Raw genomic sequence first — 14,013 nt, 5'->3', positions numbered from 1 at the left:
TTTTTTTTTTTTTTTTTTTTTTTCTAACAACGGTGTTTGTAACTTTGTTCACCTAATAACTGAAATTTGTTCAGGTGACTTTGGAATGGATGATCGTGAGATAATGAGAGAAGGCAGCGCATTTGAGGATGACGACATGTTAGTGAGCACTAGCGCTTCTAACCTCCTGTTAGAGCCTGAACAGAGCACCAGCAACCTGAATGAGAAAATTAACCATTTAGAATATGAAGACCAATATAAGGATGACAACTTTGGAGAAGGAAATGATGGTGGTATATTAGGTAGGTCACAACAAGGTGGTTATTCTGTCATTTCTTTGTACAAGTGTGGTGGTTTAGAGCAGTCACTAATTTTAGGCCTTAAGCAGCTCTTTAGATGTATGTGTGTGGATTGTGACCAATTGATTTCATTAAAGTTCTCTGTGAAACTGTATCCTAAAAATGATATAATGTACCTGATTGTTAAAGGTGCTTGTCTCCGAGTTTTAAGGTTTACTAGTTCTTAAAACTTGTCTATTTGTGTTTGATATGTATATTAAGTAAATATGTTTTCAATAGAGATATGAACTACAAAATATAAATTAAGAATGAGAAATTTTTTCATACATACTTTTGTATGCTGCCTTGAAGAGAAACAGATGGAAGTTGAAGTTTTTTAATTTGGTTAATTTTAATGTAATTGTACTTGCCAGTGATTGGCTATTCTTTAAGCATTTCTTACTCAAGTTATAACTAAATTACATTCCCTATTTCAGATGACAAACTTATAAGTAATAACGATGGTGGTATCTTTGACGACCCCCCTGCCCTGTCTGAGGCAGGTGTGATGTTGCCAGAGCAGCCTGCACATGATGATATGGATGAGGATGATAACGTATCAAGTAAGCATTTCCTGTTCAGTGACCTGGCCGTGATTTACGGCAGCTAGAAAGGTACTTCGTGTAGGAGACTGAAACTCAGAGTCCCGGCTTTTAACGAATTATAAATCTTCTTAAAAGCAGTGCTGAGATCTGATTCTCTTGCATATTTAACTCTGTGTCCCTCCAGAGGTGAACCCTACTGGCCAAAAAAGGGGAGGGACTCCTTCATAACTAGAAAAGTGTTTGTTATTGGTACCAGTGGGTTTCTTTCAGTTTCTCAAGGGGATTTTTACCCCCATTTGTAGGAGATGTGTTATATACCCCAGGCTTTTGTGACCAGATTTCTGTTTTTATAGTGGGTGGGCCCGATAGTCCTGATTCAGTGGACCCTGTTGAACCAATGCCAACTATGACTGATCAGACAACACTTGTTCCAAATGAGGAAGAAGCCTTTGCTTTGGAACCTATTGATATCACTGGTGAGCAAACAGACTTTTTGACTTATAAAATTTAGAATATAAGGTCCTAGTTCTGGCTGCTCTTCTCTAATCTGCTACTCTTGTTTTAGATAACTAAGCTTCTTTCCTTTTGTCAGGCATCTATGCTAAAATCTTTAGTTATAATTAAGTATCTTACAGAATATCTGTACAGGTTGCTCTGAAATATAAACATAGAGAACACATTTTTTGCTAACGTGTATCTTAGTCTTTTGGGGTTCCCAAAATGCTAAAGGTCATGTGTAACAATTAGAAAACACTGTAAGGCATTTTACAGTGGAAGTACAAGATTACCTTCCAAGAGTTCTAGATTCTATAGAGTTGGGCTACAATCTGGGAAAACCTGAGCATATTTTTTTTTTTAACTGAAAATGTGATAGATTCTACAATAAGCACTTTTAGTGCTTATTAAGAAACAGCAAAACATATCTGGGTGCTGCTTCTCCATAAAAGGCAATTTAAGATAGGTAATTTGGATGTGACACTAAAATTTCTAGATGGTTTATGTGTACAGTGGGGTAGAATATTGAAATTAGTTATAGTTCAAGATATAGCTATCACTTGTAAATAGAACAGGATAAATTTTAAGTTTTCTCCTTAGAATTTGATCACCAAAAATGTGACTTGGGCTTCTGGTATATAAAGAGTGCTTGGTAGACATCTATTTAGAAACTGAAAATAGAACAAAGAACAAGTCTGTACTTGAGTTTGAACATACTATATTAGTGACCAGTATTGTAGAGAACTATAAATGATGCAAAAAGGATACACTGCACTGTTTAAAATAGGATAATCAGGATGCGTGGGTGGCTGAGTTGAGCATCCCAACTTTGGCTCAGGTTGTAATCTCAGTTTGTGAGTTCGAACCACTCATCGGGCTCGTTACTGTCAGCGCAGAGCCCACTTAGGATACTCTGCCCCTCCCCCACTTGGCACTCTCTAAAAAAATAGTAAAAAAAAAGGATAAGCAGGCTTTGCAGTCTGTTTTAAGAACTTCGACTTTCAGAGACAGGAACTCAGTAGCTGGAGGATAAGGGTTGGACAGAGGCTATCACCATATAACATCTTTTTGAATCTTGAACTCCTCGAATATTTTACACATAAAAATCAATGGGAGTATAACATTTCTGACAAAATGTGATGTTGAATTTGTAGCTTAAGAAATTAAGAGAATGCAGTCTACAGAGTTTTTAGTAAGGATTACAAATGAATATACAGTAAGTAGGGTGGAGGTCCAGGTCCATCTGACTGTGCGCTTTTTTTTCTTCATCCATCTGCTTGTACATATGTGAATTCTGACTTTTCCACTAAAAATCATAGTGATTGCAACACTTTATGGAGGACTAAGTATCTTACAATCCCTATAAGTGGCTTGTATTTCAAATGAGAACATAAAGAGATAAGCAAGATAAAGTCAACTTTTCTTAATGGTCACATGAGTAATAATCACAAAACCCAGTTCTTGATCCCAAATCTGAATCAAGTGTAGTAGGTTTTTTGTTTACACTATAAACCTACTTGGGGAAAAATATATTGGTACTTGCATAATTTTACTCATTTTGTGCTTAACGTCTATCCATATTCATTCATTCAGCTAATTTTTATCGAGCATCTATTGTATGCCACTTCTATTCTACATGGTACTGCAGAAAGATCAGTTAAAACAGATTCTGCCCTCTTGGTGTTTTTTTCCCAGGTGTATAGAAAAGCAGGGATACAATGAGATCAAGTCTAGTACTTTGTTTTGTGATGGCCTCACGGGAAAATGACCTTATTTTCTTCTGTCATTCCAGTCAAAGAAACAAAAGCCAAGAGGAAGAGGAAGCTGATTGTTGATAGTGTCAAAGAGTTGGATAGTAAGACCATTAGAGCCCAGCTTAGTGATTATTCTGATATTGTTACTACTTTGGATCTGGCACCACCCACCAAGAAATTGATGATGTGGAAAGAAACAGGGGGAGTGGAAAAACTCTTCTCCTTACCTGCTCAGCCTTTATGGAATAACAGACTACTGAAGGTAATAGAGTTTGCAGAATTTTTTTAAATTTTTAAAACTTCTTAATCATTTTTTATCAAGTATTTAACTATATGGCACTTTTGTTTACTTAAATCACAATATACTGAATATAACCTGATCTGAAAGATTGTGTTAACACCTGGATTTCTCAAAGATGTAGAAGGAAGTTTTTTTTGTACAAAAAAGCTACTATGGTTTTTAATAATGCTCTCTCTGATTAATTACTAGTTCTGTTACCTTAGCGTACAATGTACTTCAAGTCTACAGATACTCATTTCAAGCTAAACCATGGTGTGGTTCTCCTTTTCCCGGAAATAGAATTCTCTTCTGGGGCACCAGGGTGGCTTAGTCCATTGAGCACCCAACACTTGGTTTCCACTCAGATCACAATTTCATGGTTTGAGGCCTGCTTGGAATCCTCTCTCTCTGCCCTTCCCCTGCTTGTGCTGTCTCTCTTTCTCTGTCTCAAAATAAGGCCAGAAATTTTTTTTTTCAATGAGAGAATTACTTTCACCTGTACACTCTTTTTTGCTCATTTTAGTTTTAGACTATTCCAAAACAAGGTTCTAAAGTGGAGAATGCTGAGTGAAGCAGTGCTATTCGACTGTTATTCTAATGTTGAAATATGCATAGAATTGATTTTACAATAGTGTAAAGTAGTTCAGAGCAGCAGTGCTGTTGTAAAATTTATTTATTGGAATCCAGTGATGTAATTATTTAGAAGAAAGTCTTTAAGGTATTTATATTCTTTGCCTCAGTGATCTCATTATTAGGAAAATTCCTAAGGAAGTAATTCAAAATAAAGGAAAAAAAGCCATTTCTATGAGGGTGTCCGTTAGAACAGAATAGCAAAAAATGGTTCAGGTGTGCTATATAGAGACATACGTAACAGTTATTAAAATTATTAAAAATAGTAAGATTTCCATGTAATACTAAGTGAAGAAAACAGTAGTATGTAAAACCACTTGATATGTTTCCAGTTAGGTTAAGTGTATGAATATGAAAATAAACTGCAGGCAAATTTAAAATTTTAATGTTCTCTCCAAGTTACAAAACAGTGGATAATTTTTATTTCTTCATTGACTTTTTCAAAATTGCTGCACTTAAAACTTGTTAACCTGTATTTAAAAATTAAGATGGAATGAAGTGTGGATTTAACATTAAGTAGAAATTATACATTATTGCAACTATATTAAAATGTACTTAAATACATTTTAAGTTAGAAAAATAGAAATGTTAGTGATTTTAATGTGGTTTTTACTTTATAATTGAGATTTTTTTTTTCCCTTTTTTCCTAGCTCTTCACACGCTGTCTTACACCACTAGTACCAGAAGATCTTAGAAAAAGGAGGAAAGGAGGAGAGGCTGATAATTTGGATGAATTCCTCAAAGAATTTGAAAATCCAGAGGTGCCCAGAGAGGACCAGCAGCAGCAGCACCAGCAGCGTGATGTCATCGGTATGTTCTGTTGGACTAGTTCCTTGATGAAGTTTAAATGAGCATTTGGCTTAAGATTTACCTGTATATTGCCAAAGTGAAAGAAATGGGAACAAAGGAGTATACTCAAGTTTTTGGACCAGGAAATACATTCTTTACTATAGCTGTTGAATCGCTTTATTAAATAGGAAGCTTTTGTTTTTGGAGAGGTTTAAAGTTTAGGACTGGCTGAGTAATCTTCTGCTAAAAGGATTATCCTGCATTGGGTTGGAGGTGGTGAGACTTGTCCTTTTTAGGCCCTTTTCCACCTTTAAATGTATTGACAACTTGAGTGATCTTTGGAAGGGTTAGTTGTATTTGGCCTTCTTCATTAGAGAAAAAGTACTTTTGTCCTAATATAATATTAAAAGTAAATTCTCTAAAATATTAGTAAAGACTGTGTGATCTATGTCTCTTCATATGACCAATTGCAGATGAGCCCATTTTGGAAGAGCCAAGCCGCCTCCAGGAGTCAGTGATGGAGACCAGCAGGACAAACTTGGATGAGTCAGCCATGCCCCCACCACCTCCCCAGGGAGTGAAGCGAAAAGCAGGACAAATTGAACCAGAGCCTGTGATCCCTGTAAGTAAGCATATCAGTCATTAAGAATTTTAGATCCCTAGTAACAGTGTTATCTAAGGAACCCTTATGAAGTATTAATGGCATGGAGTGGGTCTACAGAGAAAGAATGGCAGCCGAAGGTGAGAGCACAGGGTCACCTAAGTGGGAGAAGATATATGGGACTTAGAGCCTTTCTGACTTTTCTTGGATAGTCTTGTTTCAGAGGGGCCTATGTGGAATCCTGGACTCTGACCTTGGGTCCAGTTTATTATTTTTCTCTCTCAAACATTAGTCCAGGTGAATCTGATAATTCTAGGTTAAAGATGAAAATCATTATATAGAAGCTGTTAAATTCTTCAGGTATCAAATAGGTCATGAGTAAAGTGAACACAGGTGGTTATTTTTGTAATTAACACCTAGTTCCAGGTGTCTGACCAGTTTTAATAGTGGTTTTCATTTCCTTGTCAGCAAGATTGAATACTTTTTTTCCAGTTTGAGATAAAATTGACATATGTATTAGTTTACAGTATACAACATAATGATTTGATATTATGGAATCATTTCAACACACACACACACACACAGAGTCTTACATGATTACTTTTTTTCTTGTCCTGAGAACTTATCACCATACTGTGTATTAGATCTCCAAAACTTAACTATAAGTTTATACTCTGACCATCTTCCTAGTAACTACTGTTGTACTTTGCTTTTATGAACTCATCTTTTTTTAGATTCTACATGTGAAATCATACAGCATTTGTCTTTCTCTGACTTACTTCACACTTCACTTAGCATAATGCCCTCAGTCTGTCCGTGTTATCACAAAAGGCGGGATTTTCTTACTCGTGGTAAATGTTCCATAGTATATGTATCGTATCTTGGCTGTTGTAAATAATGCTGCAGTGAACAATTGTGGTTTTGATTTGCATTTCCTTCAGAGATGTTAAGCACCGTTTCATGGACCTTTTGGCCATCTATCGGGTCTTTGGAAAATGTTTATTCAACTCTTGTGTCCATTTTTTAATCACACTGGTTTTAATTTTGTTCTTGAATTGTGTGAATTCTTTGTTAGGGATATTAACCCCTTATCAGATAAATGATTTGCAAAGATTTTTTGCATTCTGTAGACTGCCTTTTCATTTTATTGATAGCATCCTTTGCAGAAGCTTTTTAGTTTGATGTAGGTCTATTTGTGCTTTTATTGCCAAGATCTATATTGAGGAGCTTACCCATCCTGTGTTTTCTCCTGGTAGTTTTGTGGTTTCAGATCTTACATTCAAGTCTTTAATCCATTTTGAGTTGATTTTTGTGTGTGGTGTAAGATAGGGATCCAATCTTCCCAGAACCCTTATTGAACTAATGGTCTCCATTGTAGACCATATATGCATGGGTTGATTCTTAGGCTGTCTGTTCTATTCCAGGTTCTTGCAGTATGAGACCATTTAGGCTATCTTTTTAAATAATTGGAATATACTGGCCATAATCGGAATATACTGGTCATATTGCAAGAAAAAAGTAACATCTGGCTACTTCATGCAGACTATCTACCATTAAGTTCATGTAGGATAGCAAAACTAAAATAAGATTAGGAAGCCTCACACTACACCTTACTTCCTTTATACTTTGGTTTATAGAATAAATGAATCTGGGCAAAAGGAGGATTTTTTTTTGTAACCTTAGGCTCTTGGTTCAGCCTCCATCAAGAGGTCTTGACAGAAGATTCCTCTGCCACTTTTAAGAACTAGTTTTCTGTGCCCTCTGATGGTAGAGTTGTCAAAAAAAAACATCTTTCTGTATGAGCTCAGGAATGAGAGTAGGTATGGGTAACATGAGGGTTACTCTAGTACACTATCCTGGAAGAACTTGTTTTTAATGTTCTTAACTGTTTATATTAAGCCCTAGAGGAAGGAAATTCAAGAGATGGGACTCAGTCTCCTCATTCCTATAATTTGCTGCCAATAAGAGCTCCAAGGCAAGCCCAAGCTCGGTTGTAACAGCCTTAAGACAGTTGTATGCAGTAACGGTTGATAGTGCAGACTATTCCATGTTAAAGCCGTTTTGCACCGCCTTAGAGTTAGTGGGTGGGTCTCTTTTGTGTGGTTTCTCCTAAAATGCTACTACAGAAAGTTTTGAGGGGGTTTCTGTTTGTAGTTTTTCTTGTGATTTACAACTTTCTCACATGGATTTACGGTGTTGATGTCAAAAAAGTACAAAACTTTCGTTAACATAATGGATTAATATCTTCTATAACCTAATATTAAAGCTTTTAAGAAGAACACAGATAATCAAGTTTTGACTTTAAGGAAGTATGGCCATATGACCCATTATTTCTCTCCGCTGTTTCAGCCCCAGCAGGTAGAGCAGGTGGAAATCCCCCCTGTAGAGCTACCCCCAGAAGAGCCTCCAAATATCTGCCAGTTGATTCCAGAGTTAGAACTTCTGCCAGAGAAAGAGAAGGAGAAAGAGAAGGAAAAGGAAGATGATGAGGAGGAGGAGGTAAGGAAACATTGGAAAAGAGATCTGATGAATAAATTCCCATCCAAGACTTAGCAAAAATCTTCAGCCAGCTCTCTTTTACTTCTCATATTAGAGCTAAGGTAATTGATGTTGAGCATCACAGTGATGAAGAATGCTCACATAAAATTTAACCAGATTCTTCATGATCTGGATCATCATTAAGAACATCAGGGTTTCTGCTCTACCTCATTGGCTCCCTTGTGGGCTTTCAAAGGATCCACAGCTGCCCTTTCTTTCACTGATTTCTTGGTTGAAATCTAGGTGGTTTGTAGCTGCTTTTATGGTCTTGTGGCCAATTCTTACTATCAGCATCTGGTATGACCTCTCTGTTTGTGGCCTGGAAATTTATCAGACCATTTCCCATGAGTTTTGTTTTCATAAGACAGGGATGAGATGTGATTTGGCTAAAATAAAGGTTGGAATGGCTTATTTTTTTAGAAGAAGAGGTGCTTTAGGAATGGCTTTCCTTTGCTGGGCCATTATTCGACTGTTTGAGGTCTTTCTGGTTCTTTGAAGCTGTTCTAGGTAACTTAGAATTTATTATTTTGATGCTGTCGGATATTTTAAATTTATAATAAAAATGTTAATAAAATATCTTCCAGGAAGTTTAAATTTCTTCTAAGACTAGAAGGTTATGGTTTGGGTATATATTTTCAAAGTCAGGATTTAGCCCCAGAGCTACTCTATCCTGTGCCACATTATCTTAGACTCAGTGTTGAATCAGTATTTAAAATTCTTGTGCATTCTATTACGTATGAGGCATGTAGTTCCAGCACAACAGGTCTAGACATGACTGGGAACCTGGCAGCTCAAGTAAAATCAAGTGTTAATCCTTTTATTTTAAAACACTGTCCAGACCAGTAGTACTTGCTAATCTGTGTGCTCTTTGGTACGAGTCCTCAATGAGATGAGATGTATATTCAGTTGAAATAAGCAGTATGCCCAGTCGCCTAGTTGATTTATATCCAGTGATATCCAATCAGTAGCTCACCAACCAGCAGTCGTCCATGGGCCATGCTGTGTACACCATCCATATAGACCAGTATAGAATCCTATATTCAGCCCAGTGTTTGCTTACAGGTATGGAAGACTTTCTTCTAGAAGTTAAGAAAGTTCATACTAGACATAGATACTGTTACTGAGAATACACAATTTAAATTAGAGCTTTCAGGATAAAGGAAATAATTCATTTTGCAGAACACTTTTGTCAGCTTTGCTGTGTGTTGGGGGGGGTCATTTTCATTCAGGATGAAGATGCTTCTGGAGGCGATCAGGATCAAGAAGAAAGAAGATGGAACAAAAGGACTCAGCAGATGCTTCATGGTCTTCAGGTAGGTGTGCCAGTCTAGACTTAGAAAGACTTGAGCAAAAACTTGACATTGCTCCCTCAAAAAAATAGCAACATGCTATCACCAGAAAGGCGTCTTTTGTTAAACTTCTCCCAGCACTACGTTTAAGCCAAGAGTAAGCCTGGGTGACTCGTCAGTTAAGCATCCAGCTCTTGATATCTGCTCGGGTCATGATCTCACAGTTTGTGAGGTCAAGCCCTGTGTCTGACTCCACGCTGCCTCTCCCCCTCCAAATAAATAAACTTTAAAAAAAGAGTAGGCCTGGAAAACGCCCAGGTGAGCACTTGCCAGTGGTTATGCTGCAAAGGTAAACTGTGGTGCTGGGTTATAGAGCTCCTTGTGTGTCTGCATTTTAGTTATCATTAAACATATTTGTTGAATCATTAGTTGAGCGTCTGTGAATAACAGGCACGTTGCTCAAGACTTCCCAAAAGAGAGTCAAAGGATAGTTGGATTTTAAAAATAAGTTGACATTTTAGGAACGGTAAGTACTCAATTTTACTATGGTATCACATTTGCTTTGCCCCTTTACCTTCACTCACTATTCAAAAAAGTCCACCTCCAACAGACTATACAGTATACTTTTCCTAGTATCCAAAATTGGCATCCTTTTAAAATTAGGACTTTACTGTGAGATTACCTAAATTCTTCCTTTTTATTTCAGCGAGCTCTTGCTAAAACTGGAGCTGAATCCATCAGTTTGCTTGAGTTATGTCGAAACACAAACAGAAAGCAAGCTGCAGCAAAGTTCTACAGTTTCTTGGTTCTTAAAAAGCAGCAGGCTATCGAGCTGACGCAGGAAGAACCATACAGTGACATCATTGCGACACCTGGACCAAGGTTCCACATTATTTGAGCAGCTAGAAGCATTATAGCTAGTGTTCATTTCACTAGTGTATACAGATTGCCCCCATGTGTAGGGCACACAAAAACCCTTTGAGAAAATTTAGATTTTTGTCTGTACAAAGTCTCTGCCTTTTTCTTCATTTTCCAGTATTTTAAATTTATCAATTTCATCTTTAAAGGAAACTGCTTATATGGATGTGTGTGTGTTCTGATGGAGAAAACAAGCACACCTAGGGACCCAGAAGATCATTTTAACAGTTCAGAACAGATGTGTGCAATATTGGCGCATGTGATAATGTGGAGTAGCAGTTGAAAGTCAGGATTTTTATCTTAGTTCTCCATCATTGCATTGGAAAGGAAAACATGTCAGGGGGAAAAACGCTGGACAGTGTAATTAAGAACTGTGGTGTGAGACTTTTGAAAGAAGTTGTCTTTACCCTCTGGTAACACTGGCAATCATAACAGCTGTTTTTAGGGATAGTGCCCAAAACAGATCATCCTCTTGAGATACATTTTAAAGGTAATTCCGTAATGACCAAGAGGGTGTGTGAAATTTTGCTGTAAGTAAAACCCTTGAGCTACAAAATAATAGGACTTGGTTTAAAGTGTTCTATTTTGTAAGTCATTCCATTCGAAACTTTTTAATGAACCTGACTATCCTAAAATCTGTTGTTTTAGTGAGGCTCTAAAATGAGCAGAAGTAGACTTTTTAGAGTAGAATAAATATAAAAACATTTATAACTTTCCAGAAGCTATAAATCAAAGTTTTAAAAAGATGTTTGGATATATTTGAGTATTCGGATCATGAAAATAGAAATTGCTATGCCAACTAAAAGGACAGACTGATGGGAAATTATACACCTGGTTGACTTAGCCCTTAAGCAGACAATGCTGTTAATAACTAATGGCTTCTCTCATATTTATTACAAGTTTTAATACTGATCTTTTCCCAATGCTGCACACTCCTATGTTTGGAACTTTATTTTAATGGCTTTGCAACAGAAATCCTATATCCGGTTTCCTGTAATTTAAGAAAAACGTCCAAATAAAGGCTTTATTTTTAACAGACCAGATAGCACCAGAAATTATGTGACTATTATGATTCTCAAAACATGTCTTAACTTTTTAGGGCAAAATTACACTGAAAGTTCTAGCTTAAGTGTTGGCACTTTTGTGGGGAAAAAAAAAAATCACTTTTCAAACTCAGACTTCAGTGTATACCCAATAATTTTAAATTATGTGAAATGTTTTAAATTAGTGAACTCGTAATTACTGTTTTGATGATTCAGTTTCTTGAGAATGGTAATTGTATAAAATTGCTATTGCAGCTTTATTTTCAATATGTGCCTGTAAACCATGGATTTTTCCTCCCTTTGTAAAAAGTCATTGTAGATAATTGAATGTTTGATTATAGAAAGGTCATTAGTTTCTTGTTAACACATTTTGTTAGTCTGGTTTTGTTGCTTATCGGGTTTAATATTGTTCTTGAAAATAGTTGATGCTATGTTATGTATAACTTTTCTAATAAAAGTTGTGTTATAAGCTGTAAGTTTTGGAGTATTGTTTTGTTGATGGTATTCCCCAGGAGAATGTTAATTATGCCTCATCTTTTGTTTGCCTTCTCTAGAATAATTGCATAGTGAATTTTTCAAGAAGACTTGGGTTAAATAAATAAAGGACTAGTGTGTCTTTGTTAACAGAAGAGCCATCTGATCTGAAACTTGGATAGATATACTGAGATTAAAGTGAAAGTAACCAATGGCTGGTGCTGAGGAATCGTTGGGGCACAGATATATTCCTGTAACTGCTAAGCACCTTTAAATTATGACCTATCAATCAGTATATGCCCTTGCAGCCCTAAACTAATGAACGTAGCTGGTGAACTGGAGCGTTCCTGAGCCCATCTGAGAAGGCTACTGAAAGCTGGGCCATTCAGTAATCTGACATGTACCCTGCTCCCAACTGAGCTTTGAGAACTAAGACGTCATGTTTTAAGCCTTGCTAAATCTTAAGCATAAGTAGTTTACTGCTGTTTATAATAGGAAAACCAGTGCTTATTAATCATCAATTATACTCAAACCCAAGATTCTTCAGTTTGAGGCTCACCGCCTATGGTAAAATGGACTAGGGGAAAATTTTAATATGGAAGTGTGGAGCCTAGAATACAGCAAGCCAAGATATTCAGGGATGGTCCCGAAAAGATTCCCAGAAGATAAAAAGCTTTGGCCAAGATTTAAAACATGGAAAAGAACTTAGATTTCAGGTCCAAGATGGCAGCAGAGGAAGGCCCTCAGCTCCTCCAGGAATACTCCAAATCTATGCCTATAGGACCATTCCTCCTGAAGAGCAGAGCTGACATCACAGGAGAGACCATGTACAGAAACAGGTGGACACGACCACAAGGGGATCAGATCCTATGAATGGTGGTGGGAGGGATAGTTCTGAGGGACTGAGCACAGATTTCATCTGCCCAGGGGCACAGAAAAAAGCCATCGTGTAAAAGAGCAGCTAGCATATAAAGATCCAGCCCTAGGTCCCTGCCAAACGGTGGGAGAGCTGCTGGAACTGTCTAGTTCTGAGGGGTTTACGTTCCACTCCACCTTGATTAGGGGCACAGTCCCTGAACCATAGCTGGCCAGTGACCTCAATGAGACCTGGGGCCCTAAGCACATACCTGTCTCCTGGATGTCCTGGGGCACAGAAAAAGCAAAGTTTGAAGGAGAAACTAGAAAATAAAAGATGTAGCCCGAGAACTCCACTCAACAGTGCGGAGGCTGCTGGAACTCTCCGAAGTCTGAGAGGTTGCCAAGCACCAGGGTTTATGTTCTCACTACACTTTGGGTGGTCAGGTTGCAGGGTCTGGGTGCCCTAGCTACTTAACACCTCGATGACCCCCAGGCCCCTAACCTAGAGCAGCCCCACCAACACAGCCCAAGGGGGACACAGGCCAGGACACTCCTGATCATTACTTTGACTTCAGATAGCTTGCTGGGGAGCCAACCCCCAGAACATAACATTCGGACCTACCAGCTCGTTCCCGCTTTGGCTCCCGCTGCCTCACCAGGTTGCCCCCTGTGCAGAACACCTCCAGCAACCCCCAGCATGCCCACCTTGATTCCAGCCACCCTGCCTGGGTACCCCCTGTATGGAACACCCCAGAACACCTCGGCCCATGCCAGCCTCCGCTCCAGTTGCCCCACAACAGCACTCCCTGCACTGAAGATCCCAAAACTCACCAACTTGCACCCACTTCAGCTTCAGCTGTCCTCCCAGGGCATCTTCTGCACGGAGAGCCCCACAATGGCCCTGGCTCCTGCCCACTTCAGCTACATCATGCCAGGGCTCCCACAAGCCCCCTGGCCCATGCCTTCCCTCAACTCCAGGCACCCCACAAAGGTACCCTCTACACAGAGAATCCCAGAAAACTCGCTTGAACTCACTTCAGCTTCAGCTATCCTGCCAATGAGCCCTCTGCATGTAAAGCCTTGGCTCCCAGTTGTACACACTTGAGATTTATCTGTCCTGCTAGGGCATACACTAAGCAGAGGGTCAGAAGCACCCAGCCCTTGCCAACTTCAGCTCCACTCCCCCCACCAGGGCAGCCCCAGCACAGAGTGCCTCAGGATCAGCCTACTCAGTCACAGCTCCACCCAGCCGGTGAAAGGCAGCAAGCACACACAGTCTACATAGAGGACAGCCATATAAAGGACCATGCTTTCAAGTTTAGGAGAAGTAACAGTTCTGCCTAATTCACAGACACAAAGTCAAGCAAAATGCTCCAAACCAAAGAAGACCAGCTCAGTAAAAGAACTAAATGAAACATAAGCAATTGCCTGATCAAGAGTTAAATGATCATAAAAATGCTTGCTGGACTGGAGAACGAGTGG

General features: G+C 38.5%; 1 protein-coding gene across 1 annotated transcript in view; it reads left to right on the top strand.

The window, feature by feature from the left end:
• The window catches only part of RAD21 (RAD21 cohesin complex component), a 22,483-nt gene extending 10,808 nt beyond the window's left edge, over nucleotides 1-11,675 (top strand). Inside the window, exons 6-14 of the mRNA XM_077778922.1 lie at nucleotides 75-281; nucleotides 755-880; nucleotides 1,216-1,338; nucleotides 3,150-3,373; nucleotides 4,672-4,831; nucleotides 5,284-5,432; nucleotides 7,761-7,910; nucleotides 9,179-9,262; nucleotides 9,945-11,675. Of these exons, the coding sequence (XP_077635048.1) occupies nucleotides 75-281; nucleotides 755-880; nucleotides 1,216-1,338; nucleotides 3,150-3,373; nucleotides 4,672-4,831; nucleotides 5,284-5,432; nucleotides 7,761-7,910; nucleotides 9,179-9,262; nucleotides 9,945-10,136 (1,415 nt within the window). The 3' untranslated portion in view covers nucleotides 10,137-11,675. The remainder of the gene's footprint in view (nucleotides 1-74; nucleotides 282-754; nucleotides 881-1,215; nucleotides 1,339-3,149; nucleotides 3,374-4,671; nucleotides 4,832-5,283; nucleotides 5,433-7,760; nucleotides 7,911-9,178; nucleotides 9,263-9,944) is intronic.
• Nucleotides 11,676-14,013: the final 2,338 nt, after the last annotated feature.

The sequence above is a fragment of the Crocuta crocuta genome, unplaced genomic scaffold (assembly GCF_008692635.1).
Source record: "Crocuta crocuta isolate KB4526 unplaced genomic scaffold, BGI_CrCroc_1.0 scaffold448, whole genome shotgun sequence".
Classification (NCBI taxonomy): Eukaryota; Metazoa; Chordata; class Mammalia; order Carnivora; family Hyaenidae; genus Crocuta; species Crocuta crocuta.
This window is presented reverse-complemented; position numbering and strand designations above follow the sequence as displayed.